Source organism: Perca flavescens, chromosome 9 (genome assembly GCF_004354835.1).
Source record: "Perca flavescens isolate YP-PL-M2 chromosome 9, PFLA_1.0, whole genome shotgun sequence".
NCBI lineage: Eukaryota > Metazoa > Chordata > Actinopteri > Perciformes > Percidae > Perca > Perca flavescens.
Window position 1 is genome coordinate 5036797 of NC_041339.1, and position 23671 is coordinate 5060467.

The 23671-nt window shown below is 46.5% G+C and overlaps 2 protein-coding genes across 3 annotated transcripts; one reads left to right on the top strand and one right to left on the bottom strand.

Moving 5' to 3' along the window:
- Nucleotides 1–1832: 1832 nt before the first annotated feature.
- smim24 (small integral membrane protein 24) lies at nucleotides 1833–3430 on the bottom strand. The gene is made up of 3 exons (XM_028587613.1): nucleotides 3367–3430; nucleotides 2949–3057; nucleotides 1833–1989 (listed from the first exon to the last, which is right to left on the bottom strand). The coding sequence occupies exons 1-3, from the start codon at nucleotides 3428–3430 to the stop codon at nucleotides 1911–1913; spliced, it is 252 nt and encodes an 83-aa protein (XP_028443414.1). The 3' UTR covers nucleotides 1833–1910.
- Nucleotides 3431–4515: 1085 nt separating this feature from the next.
- On the top strand, nucleotides 4516–23172 carry lrrc40 (leucine rich repeat containing 40). 2 transcript variants are annotated; one of them, XM_028588447.1, is made up of 15 exons: nucleotides 4516–4755; nucleotides 7078–7259; nucleotides 7547–7620; nucleotides 7930–8059; nucleotides 8146–8269; nucleotides 8362–8501; nucleotides 18152–18324; nucleotides 18440–18530; nucleotides 19649–19694; nucleotides 20149–20233; nucleotides 20566–20673; nucleotides 20823–20930; nucleotides 21945–22022; nucleotides 22728–22913; nucleotides 23001–23172. In XM_028588447.1, the coding sequence occupies exons 1-15, from the start codon at nucleotides 4611–4613 to the stop codon at nucleotides 23104–23106; spliced, it is 1776 nt and encodes a 591-aa protein (XP_028444248.1). In that variant the 5' UTR covers nucleotides 4516–4610; the 3' UTR covers nucleotides 23107–23172. The 2 variants fall into 2 exon arrangements, with proteins under 2 accessions (XP_028444248.1, XP_028444247.1); XM_028588446.1 differs by having other exon boundaries at nucleotides 4517–4755; nucleotides 20131–20233.
- Nucleotides 23173–23671: the final 499 nt, after the last annotated feature.

The following is a 23671-nucleotide window of genomic DNA, read 5'->3' on the forward strand; positions in this document are numbered from 1 at the left end:
AACTTTCAGTTGCTGTCAATAAAACGCTTCAACTCAGTTTGATTGTGTTCTGTTGTTTAACCAAGATGTGATTGAATCATCCTGTGTACGGCTTGTTGACCTGTAGGTGCAGGAGCCAGCTCACTCTCCAAGTGACTGATTTGGTATGTTGTCTCATATGGTTACAGGTTCACTGAAATGGAATAAAACACATTTTTACCTATGTATACACAGTTTTATGAATGGAAGTCCTCCCCAGTGTGTGTGCACGATGTGGCACCCACAGGTGTGATTCATTGGTAGGTCTCCAAGATTAGGCAATGAGCAAGAGCTACCTCAAGTCCCTTGAGATGCCTCTTGATACTGAGCACATGTCCACATTCCAAAACAAACTTATATATATATATATTTTTTGGGGGGGGTTAAAATTACAAACTGCTCATTTTAACTGGAGCAGCAGAAAAATAAGCCAATGAACAGATGAGAGACTCTTTTAGAAAGATTTTATACTCATCAAAGCACTCATGCAGCACTCACGTGTATGGAAGCATCTGGGTTTGTTCATTAATTTATTCAGGTCTGTTCTGTATAGGAAATGTCGATATGATGGGGGTGATATGGTGTCAACATTTTACAAAAACTCAATTTATTTAACTAGTAGCATATGTGACAATTTGAGAGTAGTTTGGCAGAGAGACCTTGATTGTCAAGTGTGCAATTGACATGGATACATGGAAACAGATTATGGCTAATTATGGTAAATATATCAAGGAAGCTAGGAGGAAATGTATTTAGTATAACATGTTCCACCGGTACTACTGGACACCAAATAGGCTTTTCAAAATAGGACTAATTAGTAACAACACATGTTGAAAATGTAAAACTGAGATGGGCACCTTTTTGCATCTCATTTGGGAATGTTCTGTGGTCAAACCATTTTGGCATAACATACTGGAATTCTTAGGAACATGGGCAGGAGTAACCATGCCAATATCTCTAAGACTATGCCTTTTGGGAGATAAAACAGGAATGCCAACCCTGACAAAAAGCGCATATTCAGTTCTGATGGTTGGGATAGCCTCTGCTGCCAGAATTATACTGAGACACTGGAAATCACCCATAAACCCAACAATGAGTGAGACAGCATCATATGAGGTTATGCTGGCTAGGATAAGGGGCAAAGAGCCTGGGACACTGGGGATCTGGGATTACTTTATGGTCCACCTGACCTCTAACTAGTAGCCTGATTATGAGATTGTAACCAGATTTTTATGACATATTGATTTAATTTACTGATATTTTGTTTGATTGTTATATTTAACTAATACTACTGTACTTTTTGTCTGCTCAGCTTGTACATTTTTCACATTCCTTGTGACCAGGATAACCTACGCTTCGACTGAAATGTTATTTTACTATCTGACTTTTTCGTCTTATTTTGTCTTCTGTAAGCTGTACCGTGTGAGCTGTTGTTTGTCATATTTGCAGATAAAAATTGAAATTACAAAATATATATATATATATATATATAAATAATGATGGGGGTGTGTTACTAGACACAACACATGATTGAAGTAATACAACATGGTAAATACTACATTACAGGAACTGGAGCAGCAGTGACGAGTTATTATAGCTCTTATAATTCTTCTGTAGTATGGGTCCCTCTGGTGGCCGCAGAGGGCCGGAGCAGTGGAACATCCCAACCAAAAACTCCATAAATGATATTGCTGGGAGAACGGTCCATAAACATGACTTGTACAATGTATGATAATTAAACCAACAATAGTTGTATTGTATTTCTGTATTTAAAAATGAAAAGCAAATAACCATTTGTTTCCATCTCTAAAAGAAGCAACCAAAGATCAACGGAGCCATTATTATCAGCTGTCACAAAGCAGTGGGGAGCAGCTGACGGGTGCGTCGGTTTCCTACAGGCTGGTTAGTTTGTTCTCATCTTCGTCCATGTCGACGGCCTTGTTGTCATAACCCCGGCCCTCTCGCTCCGCCCTGCAACACACGACAGCAACACGCACACGTTAAGTCATTTACTGGGACGTGCAGCGGTTATCAGGGGAGGGGAAGGAAGTCCATGGCCGCGCCTGGATCCTGATAATGAGGGAGTTTAATGGAGGTGAAATGTCAAGGCTCCGTCAGTTCAGCCTGCTTACTTTACTTTCGCCACTGAGTGAATTAAAGTACTGTTACTGTGAGTACTCACAATTTTATATTTTCAAATCCAAAGCTTCTTTCCTCTCCCAGCTTTAAGTGGTACTTTTATGTGACAGCTATAAGCAGGGGCGTCGCACAACATTCTGGGCCCTGTTAGAAAGGCATTTTCTCTGGACCCCTCCCCGCATCCACAGCTATTCATTCTAGCATCTTTTTGGGCCCTCCTCACATGAGGGTCCTGGGTACTCAGTCCCCTTTCCCCACCCCCCCAGTCCGACGCCCCAGGCTATAAGTCAAGTAGTAGGGTCGTACTGCAGTGAGGATGGATACAGAGATGACAGGAACACTATAGCTGATTTTGTATTTTTATGTCATTGTCCTTACAATCCAACTTTTCATGGTCATCATGTGTTTTTTGTATACCTTAGTTTTGATATGTGCTGATATTGTGCATTGTGTATGTAATATGTGTATTATATTTTGTCATGAATAAATATTATATTTAATGTTAAATGTTGAATTAACTTGAAAGGTGATTTCTCAATATTGTAACAGCTGACAGGTCTCCAGATTTACTGGACACGTGCCAGCCAATCACAGTGGGAGATTTGTGTGGTCATCCACCTGTCATGTTTAAACGCAGCACATTGTTCACACATCTATGAATAATACTATTTACTAATTTATGTGCAATATATACATCAGTGTAATCACCTCCCAACTATCATTGAATAATATGGTATATAATTCGTGTGTGTGTGGGTGTGTGTCTATGTTTGTGTGTGTGTGTGTCTGACCTGTTCCTGTCCTTCCTGAGGAGTCTGTGAGCCATCAGGATGGTGAAGACGATGAAGAGGAAACCGACTACAGCTATCAGACCCACCAACCAGGACTGAAGAGTCACTCCTGCTGACACACACACACAAAAATATTCTGTTATGACACAAAATGACATAATTTTGCACCGTGGGTCGGAGAAACGTATTGCAGAATTGACAATAAAGTTGATTTGACTTGACTTGAGATCAATGTCACAATGTTTTCAGACAACAATATTCTAAAGCATGGCAGGTAACACACACATCCTTTCAGCTGCCATATTTGTTTCTTACTTGAATAGGGAACACAAACACTTTGAGTAGCCTATATAACTCCATATATACACACACACAGTATGTCGAGAGATGGAAGAGAACAGAAAAGTTGTGGGCCTACCGTTGTCAGCTGAGCAGCTGGAGGCAGACAGCAGCACACACAGCACGAGAGCACACACATTCATCCTGATATAACAGACGGCTCGACACACACTGGACCTTCAGCTCTCACACACACACACACACACACACACACCTGTACATCTGTAACACTTGACTCTGATGGTGGTCAAAGTTCACTGTCACAATCTGCCATCTGTGTGTGTGTGTGTGTGTTTGTGTGTGTGTGTGTGTGTTATCTGCATAAATATGAAGATTATGAGAGTCACAAGCTCTGCTTGTCTCATCTCTGTCTACTACTGTAGCAGTTCCACCAAGAGCGACAGTGATCACACCACAAGTCAGTGGGAGGGGCTGGAGAAGTCAGTTGGCACTTTTACAGTCTATGGTTGGCACGTGACATATTACATGTGATAAAAAAGCCTGCCGCAATAATAATAATCTAAAGCCATTATTATATAATGATGTAGGCCTCAGTGTAAGGCACCTGTCATGTCAGTGCATATACCGTGCTTTAGTGATGCATAGGCATACAGTTTTACCAAACAGCAAAGATTATCACAACGTAGATTGAGCACTTTGAATCTGGAGCGTGTTGACCCGCTGAGGTCTGGGGCCTGGAGGCAGTTGTGGTGAAAAATACTACCAAGCAAATGTTAAATATTAACATTTACAACAGGAGGGATGTGCACACAGAGTTCATAGAGATCTAATGTTGGTCCTACAACAATGTGCAGGCCTAGGCCTATAATATTAAATAAAGCGGTTCGGGATATCAGAACCCAACTTAACTTTTTTAAGCACTTTATTAGTTTCTTAAACAAGTTTAACATTTAAAACAGAAAAAGTAGTCTACAAGATCAAAATATAGCTAGGCTCCTCAAGACGAAAGAATCAAAACCAAACAAAAACTCAGTTTTCCCTCTACTGAGCTCCCAATTTGTTCACATTATCTTCACAATAAAATCATGCATTTCAATTTATTTTTAATTGTCACCTTTAAGGCAGATGGGTGACTGAAACCAGGGTCTACGTGGTTTTCTTAAATCACAGTACAAGCCCGTGAGGAGTATTTCCACGTATGATTTGCGATGTTTTGTGGCAAGTCTGTTTGGATTGTGGAGATAACGCTTTTATTGTGAAGGATTCTGGGCGGAAGCGTTGTTGTTGTTGCTGCTGGCGGGCGGAAAGAGAAGACAGACTAGCCAGCCGTTCGGGCGTGGAGGTAAACCGTACAGCAGCAACATGTCTCGGCTGAAACGAGCGGCTCAGATGGACTCTCTGGCGGGCTTCAGGGCGGAGAAGAAGGAGCAGGCCGTCCCGTCCGGTCTGCTGAAGGCAGCCAGGAAGAGCGGCCAGCTCAACCTGTCTGACCGGGGGCTCACTGAAGGTACGTTAACGTTCCGTTAAGGTTCACCGTTAGCTTCAGCTCCACGGTTCCTCTAGTCTCCCACTGACCCACAGCTACAGGTCCTCTAGTCTCTCACTGACCCACAGTTACAGGTCCTCTAGTCTCTCACTGACCCACAGTTACAGGTCCTCTAGTCTCCCACTGACCCACAGTTACAGGTCCTCTAGTCTCCCACTGACCCACAGCTACAGGTCCTCTAGTTTCCCACTGACTCACAGCTACAGGTCCTCTAGTCTCCCACTGACCCACAGTTACAGGTCCTCTAGTCTCTCACTGACCCACAGTTACAGGTCCTCTAGTCTCTCACTGACCCACAGCTACAGGTCCTCTAGTCTCCCACTGACCCACAGTTACAGGTCCTCTAGTCTCTCACTGACCCACAGCTACAGGTCCTCTAGTCTCTCACTGACCCACAGCTACAGGTCCTCTAGTCTCCCACTGACCCACAGTTACAGGTCCTCTAGTCTATCACTGACCCACAGCTACAGGTCCTCTAGTCTCACTGACCCACAGCTACAGGTCCTCTAGTCTCTCACTGACCCACAGGTACAGGTCCTCTAGTCTCCCACTGACCCAGGTCCTCTAGTCTCCCACTGACCCAAAGCTACAGGTCCTCTAGTCTTTCACTGACCTACAGGTACAGGTCCTCTAGTCTCACACTGACCCAGGTCCTCTAGTCTCCCACTGACCCACCACTACAGGTCCTCTAGTCTCCCTGTGACCCACAGTTACAGTTCCTTTAGTCTCTCACTGACCCACAGCTACAGGTCCTCTAGTCTCCCACTGACCCACAGCTACAGGTCCTCTAGTCTCCCACTGACCCACAGTTGCAGGTTCTCTAGTCTCCCACTGACCCAGGTCCTCTAGTCTTCCACTGACCCACAGTTACAGGTCCTTTAGTCTCACACTGACCCACCGCTACAGGTCCTCTAGTCTCCCACTGGCCCACAGCTACAGGTCCTCTAGTCTCTCACTGACCCACAGCTACAGGTCCTCTAGTCTCCCACTGACCCACAGTTACAGGTCCTCTAGTCTCACACTGACCCAGGTCCTCTAGTCTCACACTGACCCACCGCTACAGGTCCTCTAGTCTCTCACTGACCCACAGTTACAGGTCCTCTAGACTAACACTGACCTACAGCTACAGGTCCTCTAGTCTTCCACTGACCCACAGCTACAGGTCCTTTAGTCTCCCACTGACCCACAACTACAGGTCCTCTAGTCTCCCACTGACCCACAGCTACAGGTCCTCTAGTCTCTCACTGATGCACAGCTACAGGTCCTCTAGTCTCCCACTGACCCACAGTTACAGGTCCTCTAGTCTCACACTGACCCACAGCTACAGGTCCTCTAGTCTCACACTGGCCCACAGCTACAGGTCCTCTAGTCTCACTGACCCACAGCTACAGGTCCTCTAGTCTCTCACTGACCCACAGCTACAGGTCTTCTAGTCTCCCACTGACCCACAGCTACAGGTCCTCTAGTCTCCCACTGACCCACAGCTACATGTCCTCTAGTCTCACACTGACCCAGGTCCTCTAGTCTTCCACTGACCCACAGCTACAGGTCCTCTAGTCTCACTAATGCACAGCTACAGGTCCTGTAGTTTCCCACTGACCCACCGCTACAGGTCCTCTAGTCTCCCACTGACCCACCGCTACAGGTCCTCTAGTCTCCCACTGACCCACAGTTACAGGTCCTCTAGTCTCCCACTGACCCACAGCTACAGGTCCTCTAGTCTTACACTGGCCCACAGCTACATGTCCTCTAGTCTCCCACTGGCCCACAGCTACAGGTCCTCTAGTCTCCCACTGACCCACAGCTACAGGTCCTCTGGCATGTTTGTATTTCTTTAAACCAATCACAATCGTCCTGGGTGGAGCTAGGTAGGTCTATCACGTGGATGTAGGTCTATCTGCAGGAAGGGGAGGATGTCAGGCTTTATCCCAGCACAGAACATCCGGTGATTATATAATAAAAAAGGGTCCAGATGGTAGTGAAATGTGGATATAATGCTTGGAGTGAAATACAAAAAGAACAAGACATTAATTTAAATTAGTAGGCCAGTGTTTACAGATTAATTCATAAATATGCCTCCTGTTAAAGAGGAGCCTCAGGAGTTTTTACATCTGCAGGTTGCTATGTCTTCCTCATGCTTTCTGCTCATTGTTGTCCACAACTGACAGACTGTGCCAACAGGTTGCACCCATGGGTCTCCTGGTCCTGTTTTCACTCCACCTGATAGAAAGAGATGAATATGAGTGGCAGTAAAGGTGAAGATGATACATGAATGTGTCTCAGTCCCTCAGGAAGTGTATCGTTTGAACGTGGACCCCCCAGAGGACGCCCGGCAGAACGTGTCCTTCGGAGCGTCCGATCGCTGGTGGGAACAGACTGACCTCACCAAGCTGCTGCTCTCATCCAATCAGCTCACACACCTGTCTGATGACATCAGACTGCTGCCTGCACTCGTTACACTGGATGTAAGTAACCGCAGCAGCTCTTGTCAGTTAGAAGCCCGGCTCGCTAACCGCTCCGCCAAGTCGTAGCCATGGTAATGCTTCGTTCTCCTCTTCCCGCTGTTGGCATGTCTGCTCCCGCGTCGCTGGAGTAAAACGTGGTCCGAGCCCGACTCGTTCACTTTAGAGCACTATAGAGCCTGCTAACTCACTGAAGAAGCAGAGCATGGATTTATTACTGGCAGAATATTGATGAAAGTAGTTTTTCTATGAGAAATCAGTAGCATTCATTTGAACATTTTGCTCTGCAGCTCCATGACAACAAGCTGAGCAATTTACCCAGCGCTCTGGGAGAACTGCAGGAGCTGCAGCAACTGCGACTCAGGTGCACACACACACACACACACACACACACACATACACAAAAACGTTATGTGTGTGGTATTATGATGCATCAGTGTTTCCTCTATTTTGATTTGACCGTGCCCCCCCCACGGTATCAGAAATAGGGCTGCATTGTTAGAGTGCATGTCGGAGAATAGCGCGGTCACTCTGCAGAAAAAGGGGAGGGTGTTCGGGCCTGCCCCCACTGCTAAAAAAAATCCTAAAGGAAACACTGTGCATTGTCCCTGTCAAATAAAGTAACAAACTAAACTACATTTTGTGTGTGTTTGTGTGTGTGTGCTTGCGTCAGTAACAACCAGCTGCGATCCCTGCCGGTGGAGCTGTGCTCCCTGAAGAAGCTGAGCAGCCTGACCCTGCAGCAGAACCTGCAGGAGAGCCTGCCGGAGGAGCTGGGCCAGCTGCTGAACCTCACCCAGCTGGTAACTTAACTCACACACTGTAGCCTCTGTGGCCGTGGCCCTTCATTGGCTGACCCAGGTGTCCTGTCTGTTATGATCGGCTGAAGGACCTGTCCAACAACCATCTGAAGCTCCTGCCGTCCAGCCTGGGCTGCCTCACCCGTCTCCAGAAACTCAACCTGTCCAACAACCAGCTCAGCAGTCTGCCCGACAGCCTGGCCCGGCTCTGCGGTGAGACTCTCTTTATTCCGTCAGAAAAATACAACTGCACAACCAGTTTCTTTCTCACTGAAACCCTGAACCTCTGAGCTGTGCTTCCACAGACGTGAAGCTGCTGGACTGCAGCAAGAACCAGCTGACTGACGTCCCGGCCGGCCTATCGGAGATGTCCGCTCTGGAGCAGCTCTACCTCGGACACAACAAGCTCCGCCTCCTCCCAAAGCTCCTTGCACCAGCCCTCAAGGTAACCACAGCAGTTTGATGCATAGGAGCAGGCAGATGGGTAATATCTCATAAATTAATGAAAAATGTTTGTTTCATTTATGAGTCATATGTTTGTATTTTACAAACCCGTGACGATTATTGATCATCATTAACATGACCAATTAACCACTTTTGGTCAAAACACTGTCTATTATACATCAGACATTACTATCTATATATATATATATATATATATATATATATATATATATATATATATATATATATATATATATATATATATATATACACACAGTGGGGGAAATAAGTATTTGACCCCTTGCTGATTTTGCAGGTTTGCCCACTTTTTTAATCATATGTACATTCTAACAGTGAAAGACAGAATCCCAAAGAAAATTCCAGAAAATCACATCATATGAATTTATTAAAATTGATAACCACCTGATGAGGAAAAACAAGTATTTGACCCCCTGGACAAACAGCAAGTATTCTGGCTCCTACAAGCCAGTTAGTCTTTCTTTAAGACACAGCCCCAATCCGAACCAATTATCTACATCAAATACACCTGCCTCACCTCGTTACCTGTATAAAAGACACCTGTCAACACCCAAACAACCAGCATCCAACATCACCACCCTGGGCAAGACCAAAGAACTTTCTACTGACATCAGGGACAAGATTGTTGATCTGCACAAGGCTGGGATGGGCTACAAGAGAATCGGAAAGCAACTTGGAGAGAAACGATCAACTGTCGGTGCAGTTATCAGGAAATGGAAGAAGCACCACACCACCGCCAACCTCCCTCGGTCTGGGCCTCCACACAAGATCTTGCCTCGTGGGGTGTCCCTGATCATGCGACCGGTGAGGAATCATCCCAAAACCACAAGGGGGGAACTGATGAATCAACTGAAGGCAGCTGAGACCACAGTTACAAAAGAAACGGTTGGTAACACACTACGCCGTCATGGATTGAAATCCTGCAGCGCACGCAAGGTCCCCCTGCTCAAGAAGAAACATGTACAGGCCCGCATGAAGTTCGCCATTCACCACCTGGACGACTCAGAAGAGGCCTGGAAGAAGGTGATGTGGTCAGATGAGACCAAAAAATAGAACTTTTGGCCTCAACTCAACTCGTCGTGTTTGGAGGGCAAAGAACACCGAGTACAACCCAAAGAACACCATCCCCACCGTCAAGCATGGTGGTGGCAACATCATGCTTTGGGGGTGCTTTTCAGCCAAGGGGACGGGACAACTCCATCGTATTGAGGGGAGGATGGACGGGGCCATGTATCGTGGAATTCTGGACCAACATCTCCTTCCCTCAGTGAGAGAGCTGAAGATGGGTCGAGGATGGGTGTTTCAGCACGACAACGACCCTAAGCACACCGCCAAAGCAACAAAAGAGTGGCTGAAGAAGAAGCACATCAAGGTTCTGGAGTGGCCTAGCCAGTCTCCAGACCTGAATCCGATTGAAAATCTTTGGAGGGAGCTTAAAATTGAGTTGCCAGGCGACAACCTCGGAACCTGAATGATTTGGAGGCTGTCTGCAGGGAGGAGTGGGCCAACATCCCTGCCGAAATGTGCACAAACCTTGTCACCAACTATAAAAACCGTTTGACATCTGTGCTGGCTTTTCTACAGAATATTAACATGCTGTTTGTCCAGGGGGTCAAATACTTGTTTTTCCTCATCAGATGGTTATCAATTTTAATAAATTCATATGATGTGATTTTCTGGAATTTTCTTTGGGATTCTGTCTTTCACTGTTAGAATGTACATATGATTAAAATTGTAGATTTTTGCATTCTTTGTAAGTGGGCAAACCTGCAAAATCAGCAAGGGGTCAAATACTTATTTCCCCCACTGTATTAGGGGTGGGAGATATTGACAAAAATTAATATCTCAATATTTTTTTCCGATATTCAGACGATATTTTTGAAATCCTTCTAGAAGTTAAAAGAAGCCCTATTCGGAGGCTATTTCGGTGGTTCTCTTGGGAAAATGTACAAGCAAGATGAAATCATAACAATAAACAAAGGGCTCTGTTCTGTAACATATTGCATACAACCATGTCCTTATTGGAAGCAGTCCTGGAGCTGGGACAGGGCCGGGTCAGACTAGGTTCTGATAGTCCTTCTACTTGGCTGTATAGTCCTTCTGACCGGGATGCATGCTGGGATCAGGAGTTGGATGTGACCTGACTGGCCCAGGTGAGGGAGAGGTGCAGTTCTGTGTGCTTTTTTGATGTTAGAGTATACATGGTCTAGTGTGTTCTTCCCTCTAGTAACACAATCTACATGCTGGGAGAAAGCAGTAGGGGAACAGACTTTAAGGATGCCTTGTACCTTGTACTTTTGCTAACGTTAGCATCGGGGGCTATGTAGACGGAAGTGTGCTGTTTTCGTAGTAAATAAAATGGTCAGTATATTACCGACAGGGCTCCAGGTCAGGTGAGCCGTGCTGGGCAACGATCCTGCAGTTGGTACTCCATTCATTGTGCACAAAAATGCAGTCCTCCGCCTCTGGTCGTGCCGGAGTTATTTTCTCATTCTGCCGGTAGAGAGCTAGCTCGGCGTGCTAGTGCCGACAACAACCTGGAGGGCTCGGTCAGGCTATATCCTCCGGGATGTTATGAGCCGCCTGGAAGGCTCTCGTAACGGCTGTGTTGTATTGTGGTCCTGTATTGATTAGTTCAGTGTGGCTGTACGTACTTGTATAAATATACACCGACAGGAGAGCCGCTGCACAATCGCGTGCCGCCATCTTTGTTGACATGAGTGAACGTCATAACGCGCAAGGTAAGAACTAGTAGCAGCTTACTCTCCAAAAAAATACAGTCAAACAAACCCCTACAGTATTACAGTTTTTCTCGATTGTTTACACACATTTTCTGAAAGCATGCCTCATATTCTCAGAACTCTACACACAATTCCAAAGAACACACACACAATGGGCAAAAGTCCTCAATGCTCCTGCAAAATTAAACTTTACATTCAAAATAATGTTATTTCTTCTCAAAAGGGTATTTTGTTTTCAAATGACACACACAAAGCATCATATGAATAGACATTTATAAGAACCAGATGAACACAGATGTGCTCAATGTAAAACACTGAAAACACTTCTCCATTCATCATAATGACTTAGGCCTTTTTTTTGGTTCAGTGTTACACTTCCTACAGACAGTACATAAGTGTGTTGTAAAAAAATTTAGAATATTGTTCTTATACTCAGAAAACACAAATACACGGTAACAAATATATTTTATTTTTCCCACAAAAACAATGTACACCGTGTACATCCCATTCCAAACCAACACAAAGTTTCACATACAGTGGTCTACATACAAAACAGAAGAATTTACTGTATACAGTTACATAAAATAATACCGTAATAAAAAAATAAAAAAAAAACTATGTTGCATCCTCTCTTCTGTTTCGGTCTGGCCACAGCACCTCATCCACGTCACAAGCAATGTTTTCCCTGGCCAAGCAGTGGGGGAAATATCGCCTACGCGTTTGTGGATTTCTGTCATAAACTTTCCATCTCCAGGCAGAAAAAAATTCCTCAATAAGATTGAGGAATGGAGAATATGCAGTGAGATAAAGGACTAAAAAGCGTGGGTGGGCAGTGAACCAGTTATGAACCAGAGCAGCCCTGTGGAAACTTACGTTGTCCCAAATGACAACGCACCTGAGCTGCTCTGGGCCATCTACCTGAGCTGCTCTGGGCCATCTACCTGAGCTGCTCTGGGCCATCTACCTGAGCTGCTCTGGGCCATCTACCTGAGCTGCTCTGGGCCATCTACCTGAGCTGCTCTGGGCCATCTACCTGAGCTGCTCTGGGCCATCTACCTGATCTGGTGGAATGAGTGGGTGGTGTAGGGTGTCCAGGAATGTGATCAGATGGGCAGTGTTGTAGGGGCCAAGGGTAGCATGGTGATGGATGATGCCTTGGTGGGTAATCGCTGCACACATTGGGATGTTCCCTCCGCGCTGGCCAGGGACTTCAACAATGGCATGCTGGCCGATGATATTCCTTCCCCTCTTTCGTCTTTTTGTGAGATTGAATCCAACCTCATCAGTGAAGATGAACTGGTGCTCCACTGCAGCCACCTCTAGCTCGAGGACTCTCTGAATCACACATAACAATATCAGAAGTAGACATGAGTGGTCACTATTGTGGAGCACAATCATTATGATTACAATACTGAAATATGTATAATTTATACAGTGTTGAGAGTATGCATCAATTGTGGGATTGTATAGGACTCACTTGCACATAGTTATGTCACAATTCTTTGACTCTTTCTGAATTGCGTTCAAATGGCACCCTGTAGACCTGCTTCATCCTCAGATTATTTCCACGCAAGACACAGTCTTGATAAGCTTACCCTATCAATATTTTTGAAACATCTCATTGTTTTCTAGTATTTTTCTTTGTATTTGCCGTAATGTTATGGCGTTATTTTCTAGGACTATGTTGATTATTTCAGTTTCCTGTTCAGGAGACAGAAGACGTTCCCGACCACCTTGTGTTGGTAATCTTTCAGTTCTGCCAAACAAATAGTAAAATACTGTAAATAAAAAGTAGGAATACATTTCCCAAATACTTGAAACATACTTTATTTTTACAGTCCTACAGAACAGTCCACAGGCAATACTGTACTACTGTACTCACTGAGTACTGTATTGATATGTCGTATTGCAATTTTCTAGTGAGAGTATTTCTTACCTATTCTCATTTCGGAAAGTCCGGATGATGGATGCTACAGTGTACCTGCTCAAATTTGGCTGTACTCTTTGCCCAGCTTCCCTCATTGTTGGACCATGGTTGACCACATGATCAACCAAAGTGGCTCGGATCTCATCAGAGATTACGGTCCTTGGCCTTCCCCTTCCTTGTCCTCGTCCTCCCCGTCCTCCTCATCTTACTCTCACTCCTCTGGCTCTGCCTCTGTTTCCAATGTTGGCATCCATTGCTCCAAAACAGAAAAGCTCACCTGTTGCCCTTTTGTGCTAAAGCTCTGATTGCTAATCGTAAAACTGTGTGATGGGTGTTTTGCCCATGTGATGAGTGTTCATATTTGAATGTCAGTGTGTTTCTTGTGAAAACAACAGATTGTATGCATGAAAATTGTGCCAAATGCAGAGAAATTTTGTGTAGTGTTTTGAAAAAAGTGTGTTTTAGAACTGCAATTTGAGTGTAAAGCAGGAATTGTGCTTGTAGTTCAGCAGAATTGGTTAAGGGGGTTGGTGCATGAGTTACATGTTGTGCTCATTGTGTCTCAAGTACCAGCAATTGTGTGTAAACAATTGAGAAAAACTGTAAAATCGCTACATATAATTGTTTAGAAGGTTATAGTGTGCGTTATTTGTTTTCTCTTTAACTTCCTTCAGCTCTTTTCATGTTTGGGGGGTCGGATTGTACAAATTATGAAATATTCGATATCCCAATTTTGCATATCGTCCCAACTAACAATATCGTCTAAATGATATATCGCCCACCTCTAATATATAAAAATATATATATATATATATATATATATATATAATATAAAGTTTTCATACCCATTCTAAAGTTGACTAAAAAGAGGAATAAAAAAAAATCATCTTTTGGAAATTAATGCCTTAATTTTAAAAAATGAGGAAAAATCAAACCTTTTAAGGACACCAATTTTTTTTGTGAATGAATAATGTATTGTGAATAAATAAATGTTCTTCCTTTCAATACAGGGGCCATAATTATACATACACCTATGTTAAATTCCCACAGAGGAAGGCATTTTTAAAGGCCAGTTATTTCATGGATCCAGGATATCTGGATACCTAATAGCTAACCGAGATAAGATCCATATCAATGCAAATCAAACCAGCTATTAGGCTAACTGAAATAAAACCATGCCACATTTATTTATTTACAATACATTATTCATTCACAAAAAAAATTGGTGTTCTTAAAAGGTTGGATTTTTTTCCTCATTTTTTGAATTAAGGCATTAAGATCAATTTCCTTTTTAGTCAACTTTAGCATGGGTATGAATACTTATGAGCAGCACTATATATATATATATATATATATATATATATATATATATATATCCATCCATCCATCCATCCATCCATCTTCGTCCGCTTATCCGGTGTCGGGTCGCGGGGGGAGCAGCTCCAGCAGGGGACCCCAAACTTCCCTTTCCCGAGCAACATTAACCAGCTCCGACTGGGGATCCCGAGGCGTTCCCAGGCCAGGTTGGAGATATAATCCCTCCACCTAGTCCTGGGTCTTCCCGAGGCCTCCTCCCAGCTGGGCGTGCCTGGAACACCTCCTAGGGGGGCGCCCAGGGGGCATCCTTACCAGATGCCCGAACCACCTCAACTGGCTCCTTTCGGCGCAAGGAGCAGCGGCTCTCTCCGAGCTCCTCACGGATGACTGAGCTTCTCACCCTATCTCTAAGGGAGACGCCAGCCACCCTCCTGAGGAAACCCATTTCGCCGCTTGTACCCTGGATCTCGTTCTTTCGGTCATGACCCAGCCTTCATGACCATAGGTGAGGGTAGGAACGAAAACTGACCGGTAGATCGAGAGCTTTGCCTTCTGGCTCAGCTCTCTTTTCGCCACTGGCGGTGCGATAGATTGAATGCAATACCGCACCCGCTGCGCCGATTCTCCGACCAATCTCCCGCTCCATTGTCCCTCACTCGCGAACAAAACCCCAAGGTACTTGAACTCCTTCACTTGGGGTAAGGACTCATTCCCTACCTGGAGAAGGCATTCCATCGGTTTCCTGCTGAGAACCATGGCCTCCGATTTAGAGGTGCTGATCCTCATCCCAACCGCTTCACACTCGGTTGCGAACCGATCCAGTGAGTGCTGAAGGTCGCAGGCCGATGATGCCATCAGGACCACATCATCTGCAAAGAGCAGCGATGAGATCCCCAGCCCACCAAACTGCAACCCCTCCCCACCCCGACTACGCCTCGATATCCTGTCCATAAATATTACAAACAGGATTGGTGACAAAGCGCAGCCCTGGCGGAGGCCAACCCTCACCTGAAACGAGTCCGACTTACTACCGAGAACCCGGACACAGCTCTCACTTTGGTCATACAGAGATTGGATGGCCCTGGTAGAGACCCCCTCACCCCATACTCCCGCAGCACCTCCCACAGTATCTCCCGGGGACCCGGTCATACGCCTTCTCCAAATCCACAAAACACATGTAGACCCGGTTGGGCATACTCCCAGGCTCCCTCCAGGATCCTTGCGAGAGTGAAGAGCTGGTCCGTTGTTCCACGACCAGGGACGGAATCCGCATTGTTCCTCCTCAACCCGAGGTTCGACTATCGGCCGAACCCTCCTTTCCAGCACCTTGGAGTAGACTTTACCAGGGAGGCTGAGAAGTGTGATACCCCTATAATTGGCACACACCCTCTGGTCCCCTTTTTTAAAAAGAGGAACCACCACCCCAGTCTGCCACTCCTTTGGCACCGTCCCAGACTTCCACGCAATGTTGAAGAGGCGTGTCAACCAGGACAGCCCCTCCACACCCAGAGCCTTGAGCATTTCTGGGACGGATCTCATCAATCCCCGGGCTTTGCCACTGTGTAGTTGTTTGACTACATCAGTGACTTCCGCCTGGGAAATCGGCGACAATCCCCGTTATCCTCCAGCTCTGCCTCTAACATAGAGGGCGTATTAGTCGGATTCAGGAGTTCCTCAAAGTGCTCCTTCCACCGCCCTATTACCTCCTCAGTGGAGGTCAACAGTGTCCCATCCTTACTGTACACAGCTTGGATGGTTCCCCTTCCCCCTCCTGAGGTGGCGAACAGTTTTCCAGAAACACTTTGGTGCCGACCGAAAGTCCTTCTCCATGTCTTCTCCAAACTTCTCCCACACCCGCTGCTTTGCCTCTTTTCACGGCAGAGGCTGCAGCCCTTCGGGCCCCTCGGTACCCTGCAACCGCCTCCGGAGTCCTCCGAGATAACATATCCCGGAAGGACTCCTTCTTCAGTCGGACGGCTTCCCTGACCACTGGTGTCCACCACGGTGTTCGTGGGTTACCGCCCCTTGAGGCACCTAAGATCCTAAGACCACAGCTCCTCGCCGCAGCTTCAGCAATGGAAACTCTGAACATTGTCCACTCGGGTTCAATGCCCCCAGCCTCCACAGGGATGCACGAAAAGCTCCGCCCGGAGGTGTGAGTTGAAAGTCTGTCGGACAGGGGCCTCCTCCAGACGTTCCCAATTTACCCGCACTACACGTTTGGGCTTACCAGGTCTGTCCAGAGTCTTCCCCACCCCTGACCCAACTCACCACCAGATGGTGATCGGTTGACAGCTCTGCCCCTCTCTTCACCCGAGTGTCCAAAACATACGGCCTCAGATCAGATGAAACGATTATGAAATCGATCATTGACCTTCGGCCTAGGGTGCTCTGGTACCAGGTACACTTATGAGCATCCCTATGTTCGAACATGGTGTTCGTTATAGACAATCCATGACTAGCACAGAAGTCCAACAACAAACAACCACTCTGGTTTAGATCAGGGAGGCCGTTCCTCCCAATCACGCCTCCAGGTGTCTCCATCATTGCCCACGTGTGCGTTGAAGTCCCCCAGCAGAACAATGGAGTCCCCCCACTGGAGCCCCATGCAGGACTCCAGTCAAGGTCTCCAAGAAGGCCGAATACTCCGAACTCCTGTTTGGTGCATATGCACAAACAACAGTCAGAGTTTTCCCCCACAACCCGCAGGCGTAGGGAGGCGACCCTCTCGTCCACGGGGTAAACTCCAACACAGCGGCGCTCAGCCGGGGCTTGTGAGTATCCCCACACCCGCCCCGGCGCCTCACACCCTGGGCAACTCCGGAGAAGAAAAGAGTCCAACCCCTATCCAGGAGTATGGTTCCAGAACCGAGACTGTGCGTAGAGGTAAGCCCCACCAGATCTAACGGTAGCGCTCCACCTCCCGCACCAGTTCCGGCTCCTTCCCCACAGAGAGGTGACGTTCCACGTCCCCAGAGCCAGCGTCTGCCGCCCGGGTCTGGTCCGCCGAGGCCCCTGACCTTCACTGCCACCCATGTGGCATCGCACCCGACCCCAACGGTTCCTCCCACAGGTGGTGGGCCCATGGGCTGGAGAGATGGGAGCCACGTAGCTTGTTCGGGCTGTGCCCGGCCGGGCTCCGTGGCAAACCCGCCACCAGGCGCTCGCCCGGCGAGCCCGCCCGTCTGGGCCTGGCTCCAGGCGGGGCCCCGGGCTTCCTCCGGGCAGGGTCACTCCATCTCTACCTTGCTTCTTCATTGGGGTTTTTGAACCATTCTTTGTCTGGCCCCTCACCTGAGACCACTTTGCCTTGGGAGACCCTACCAGGAGCACAAAGCTCCAGACAACACAGCCCTCAGGTTCACAGAGACACACAAACCTCTCCACCACGATAAGGTGATGGTTCACGGAGAAGTATATATATATATATATATATATATATATATATATATATATATATATATATATATATATATATATATAATAAACAACAAAAACTGACAGACATAACTTTACTTAAATTAAAATAGATACAATGTAGTTCAGTTATACAGCAACTGAAGTAAATAACGTGTGTGTGTGTGTGTGTGTGTGTGTGTGTGTGTGTGTGTGTGTGTGTGTGTGTAGGAGCTGTACGTGGGGAACAACCACATTGAGCAGCTGCAGGCGGAGCAGCTGGCCTGCCTCACAGCCATCTCTCTGCTGGAACTGCGAGACAACAAGATCAAGATCCTCCCCGAGCAGATCAGCCTACTGAGCACGCTCACGCGCCTCGACGTCGCCAACAATGACATCACCACGTAGGTCCAACACATGACAACACCGTGCAGGTTTCAGATCCATGTAGACGCTGTCATCGCCTGAGTTTTTCACCCTGAGTATCTCTGTGTGTGTGTGTGTGTGTGTGTGTGTCAGTCTGCCAGCGTCCGTCAGCCTGCTGCCCAACCTGAAGGTGCTGCTGCTGGAGGGAAACCCCCTAAGAGGAATCAGGAGAGACCTGCTCACTGTGGGGGGACACACTGGCACACACACACAGCATAATGCAAACACTTAACTAACAAGTGTCTACACGTGGTTAGCACCTGTGGCCTCACAGCAAGAAGGTTCATGGCGAGACCTGATATCACGCCATACTTCGGGACGCTGAGGCCGGCGGCTCGCCTTCCGAAAGTTGCAACGGTGTTTTTACCGCTCACAGGCGCTAGGGGCGAGCGAGACGACCACCATTCAACCCGAAACAAAGTCATATAACCATTCCAATGACTCCGAAGCTGTTCAGTTTAGCTATAAAAAAAAAACTGCATAGTTCCCCTTTAAATGCAGAGAATGAATTTCACCGTTCAGCCGTTAGCCAAACGACCGGGCCAATCAGCGTTGGTTTTGAGGTGGGTTAGGTGGTGATAAACCGATGGTTTATCCAATCAGCTAACCAGTATTATCAGCCAGCGGTAGCCCTAATTCTGTTAGCCGCTCGCTAATGCTTTTTGTCTCTTGGATCCTTCTTTTGGAATATGGTCCGGGAACCTGAAATGGTGACTTTTATTCCTAAATTCTCGTTACACAAACGGCAAATCTCCTTTACCGACATGTTGCTTGCATGCTGAGCTTACGAGCTATGCTTTGCCTGCAGCAGGAGGGGCGGGCTTGTGGTTGTATTTTCATACGCTTCGTGGATCTGATTGGTTGATTTGGCCCGTCTATCACCAACATAGGTGATAGACAGATGGTTCATCCAATCAAATAACCAGTATTCCGCCCCTTCTCCAACGGAAAGTTCCCAGATGGATATGCCGAGCAAATGCAAAGCAATCCATCTGGCCGAGTCAGGTTAGTGTCACGGTAACCTCCATGTAAAAACACATTTCGCCAGAGACGCCTGTGGACATTCAGCTGCTCACGCTTTGCTAGCCATGAATCAACGTCAGTCAGATAACGTTCAGTGCTCTGTAGTGAGATATCTTCAGTAAGACAGAAAGTGTGTGTGTGTGTGTGTGTGTGTGTGTGTGTGTGTGTGTGTGTGTGTGTGTGTGTGTGTGTGTGTGTGTGTGTGAGAATCAGCTGTTCACAAGAACAAACACTCGCATTCATATTCTAACTCCTCCTCTTCTGGTGTCCTCATCACAGAAAGGAACCAATGAGCTGCTGACATATTTAAGAGGAAGAATTAAAGGTACAGTTCACTTTTTTGGGACGCGTCGGACCCGTTTCCATCGTCTTGTTTGTAATTGTTTCAGCAAAAGTCACCAAAATACACCCCATACACAATCATAGGAAAAGAAGCAGCTATGACGCGGTGAATATTAAATATTACATAATATGTAATCTTTGTGAGAGTCACAATGAACAGAAATGATGATGACCTTTGACTGTGACGTCATGTGACCCGACTCAGGGTTCCACCAAATCATATCTCTTCAATGAATGAAATCTTGCTGCTGAATTACGTGAATTAGAGATAGAAAACAGTGTTAGAATACAGAGATTCTGTTGGATTTTGGAAATGCATTGTGCACCTAAACCAGCAAACCCTGAAGTTTCCATGTTGACGTTATTTTCTGTGTGTGTCTGTGTGTGTTCGTGTGCGTGTGTGTGTGTCTGTGTTTCAGAGGATCCTGAGAGAACAGACGAAGGGCCGACGGCCATGACGTTACCCAGCCAGGCCAGAGTCAACGTGCACAGCATTAAAACGCTCAAGTTGTTGGAGTACAGGTCAGTGATGCACGCATCACGCAGTAACCTTGGTCGGGGGCATGGCGATACACACAAACTAATGGGGTCATCGCCTTTTAATCAGCGGCAGATAGGCTTCATCTCAAGGGTCGTTTCCCACAATGATAAAGACGTGACTGGAGCCAATATGTCCGATATTATTCTCTGATATTAGCTTATTAGAAGCCTATCAGTGACCAGTGTGTGTGTGTGTGTGTGTGTGTGTGTGTGTGTGTGTGTGTGTGTGTGTGTGTGTGTGTGTGTGTGTGTGTGTGTGTGTGTGTGTGTGTGTGTGTGTGTGTGTGTGTGTGTGTGTGTGTGTGTGTTTGCAGTGAGAAGCAGGTGGCTCATGTTCCAGATGAGCTGTTTGACGCTGCAGCAGGTCTAACTGTCACCACTGTTAACTTCAGCAAGAACCAGCTCACCTGCACCCCTCCCAGGTACACACACACTCACAGCATCACTGTGTGACAGAGATCACAGAATGTAATATGGCCAGATGCCTTACTGTGTGTGTGTGTGTGTGTGTGTGTGTGTGTGTGTGTGTGTGTGTGTGTGTGTGTGTGTGTGTGTGTGTGTGCGCGCGCAGACTGCAGGAGTTCTTGTCCTCTCTGTCAGATATCAACTTGGCTTTCAACAAACTGAGCTGCTGTTCTGACCTCTGCAAGTTCCTGCAGCTGGTCCACATCGACCTCAGGTACACACACACACACACACACACACACACACACACACACACACACACACACACACACAGTGTTGACTTGGAGCACCGCAGATGACTGTTGACGGTGACGTCTTCAAATGTCTCGTTGGGTCCAACAGTCTGAAACCCACAGAGACAGCACAGTGCCCCCCCCCAGTCTTTTATTCATGTCTGCTGCTGCTGTCTGAATGCTTCACACACAGCATGTGTGAGAGACATCATGGCTTTCAAACAAGCAAAGTGGTAGTTGGTCAATGCCACACCCCCACCCTCCACCTTGCCCCCCCCCTCCTCAATAGCTACCGACACAGAAATGTCACATACTAAGGAAAGCTCATTGTGGGACTGGCTCTAGTGGCTGTAATTCTGCACCAAGGCTGAATTTCGGGAAAGAGACTTCAGATACAGTATTAGGGGACCACTAAGGCCTATATAAAAGAGACTTCAGATACAGTATTAGGGGACCACTAAGGTCTATATAAAAGAGACTTCAGATACAGTATTAGGGGACCACTAAGGCCTATATAAAAGAGACTTCAGATACAGTATTAGGGGACCACTAAGGCCTATATAAAAGAGACTTCAGATACAGTATTAGGGGACCACTAAGGTCTATATAAAAGAGACTTCAGATACAGTATTAGGGGACCACTAAGGTCTATATAAAAGAGACTTCAGATACAGTATTAGGGGACCACTAAGGTCTATATAAAAGAGACTTCAGATACAGTATTAGGGGACCACTAAGGTCTATATAAAAGAGACTTCAGATACAGTATTAGGGGACCACTAAGGTCTATATAAAAGAGACTTCAGATACAGTATTAGGGGACCACTAAGGTCTATATAAAAGAGACTTCAGATACAGTATTAGGGGACCACTAAGGTCTATATAAAAGAGACTTCAGATACAGTATTAGGGGACCACTAAGGTCTCTATAAAAGCATCCAAAGAGCACCATGTCATGGGACCTTTAATAGTACTAAGGCATCGATGTGTTTCAGGAACAACCAGCTGAGCGATCTACCGTCTGACATGAAGAACTTAACTAAACTGTCCTCCATCATCCTCAGTTACAACAGGTGAGTCATGGGGGGGAGATCTGACGATTCTTGTGCAGCATTGGGAACGTCACGTAACAAATGGCCCATTTGTGTGACGTCTTGTGTTATTTAGATTCTAAATGATTCAGATCGTTTATAGATCTCGACGTTTCCGAAAGCACTTGAAGGCAGCTTCATTTCACAGGAGAGAGAGAGCGAGAAAGAGGGAGAGAGAGAGAGAGAGAGAGAAGAGACCATAGGGAGTGCTTTGTTGTTGCTGGAAACAGTCAGCTGTTCCACAAACTCCCGGGCAGTTCAGAGCTTGTGTTTGGCATTTTAAAACTTTCCTGTGGCAACGATAGAGGCAGTGATGTTTCCTGTTTTCCTGTACGGGACTCTCACACCGCCTCCAAACACACCGACAAAGTCTGATCCAAGCGCACATGACTGGCCACCGCAGCGTGACGACATTTTTAGGCCTTTATCGACAGGACAGCTGAAGACATTAAAGGAGAGAGATGGGGGGATGACATGCAGCAAAGGACCGCAGGTCGGAGTCGCACCCGGGCCACTGCGCCGAGGAGTAAACTTCTATATATCTACCAACTGAGCTATCCAGGCGCCCAGCCCGCTGCGTTTTGAGTGCGTTTTTTATGTGAATGAGGCCTCACAGACGTTACTGCGTCCGCCGCGAAGGCCCGGAGGAGCAGAACCAGCTCGACTGTCTGTGTGTACCAATCACAGGTTCAAGTCCTTCCCTGAAGTCCTCTACCACGTGGTTTCCTTGGAGACGGTGTTGCTCGGTAACAACCAGGTGGACAAGGTGGACCCTCAGCGTCTGATGAAGCTGGTTCGTCTGTCGACGCTGGACCTGTCCAACAACGACCTGCTGAGCATCGCTCCGGAGCTGGGCCTGTGCACCAGCCTCAGGTACACGCATGCACACACACACACACACATACACGCTAATTATAATAGATTTAATCAACAACTGTAAGATGTGTGTGTTGTCCTCAGGAGTCTGAGTCTGGAGGGGAATCCTTTCCGCGCCCCCCGAGCCGCCATCGTGGCCAGAGGGACAGATGCCGTGTTGGAGTACCTGCGCAGCCGCATACCCACATGACCTTTTTTTTTTATCAATGTGGGGCATTTAACCTTTGTGTTGATTTCGGGTCAAATTGACCCGTTTTCAATTTTTGTTTTATATCAGAAAATATGGGATGTAGAAATAAGCGCTGAAAATGTGTAGAAGAAAAATTTTACAATTTAAAACATTGGAAAAAGCAAAAACAAAATGTGAAAAAAGGCATAAAAAATGAGGTTGACAGGAAGACAGCACAAGGGTTAAATGCATCAACATGATTGTTCATGTTACACAAGTCTGCAATAATCCACAGCTGCGTGTGAAGTAGGGACGTGATGGCAGCGCCTTCCCTCTGAAGTGGATCTGTCTGCAGTCCATGGATGTGTTGAGTCATTTTGGACAATCATAATACATGCTGATGCCTGCATGCGTGACCAATGACAAAGACTCTTTTCTTGATTGGTTGATTGATAATAAAGTTGATGCTGAGAATTGGAGTGGAGTGAGTTGTATTATAGGTTCGCAGTAACCACTTTTTTATATATATATTTTGGTAGCTTTCTTCCTCATTTTTGTTGTCTTTGTTCCGCCTTTTTTATGGCTT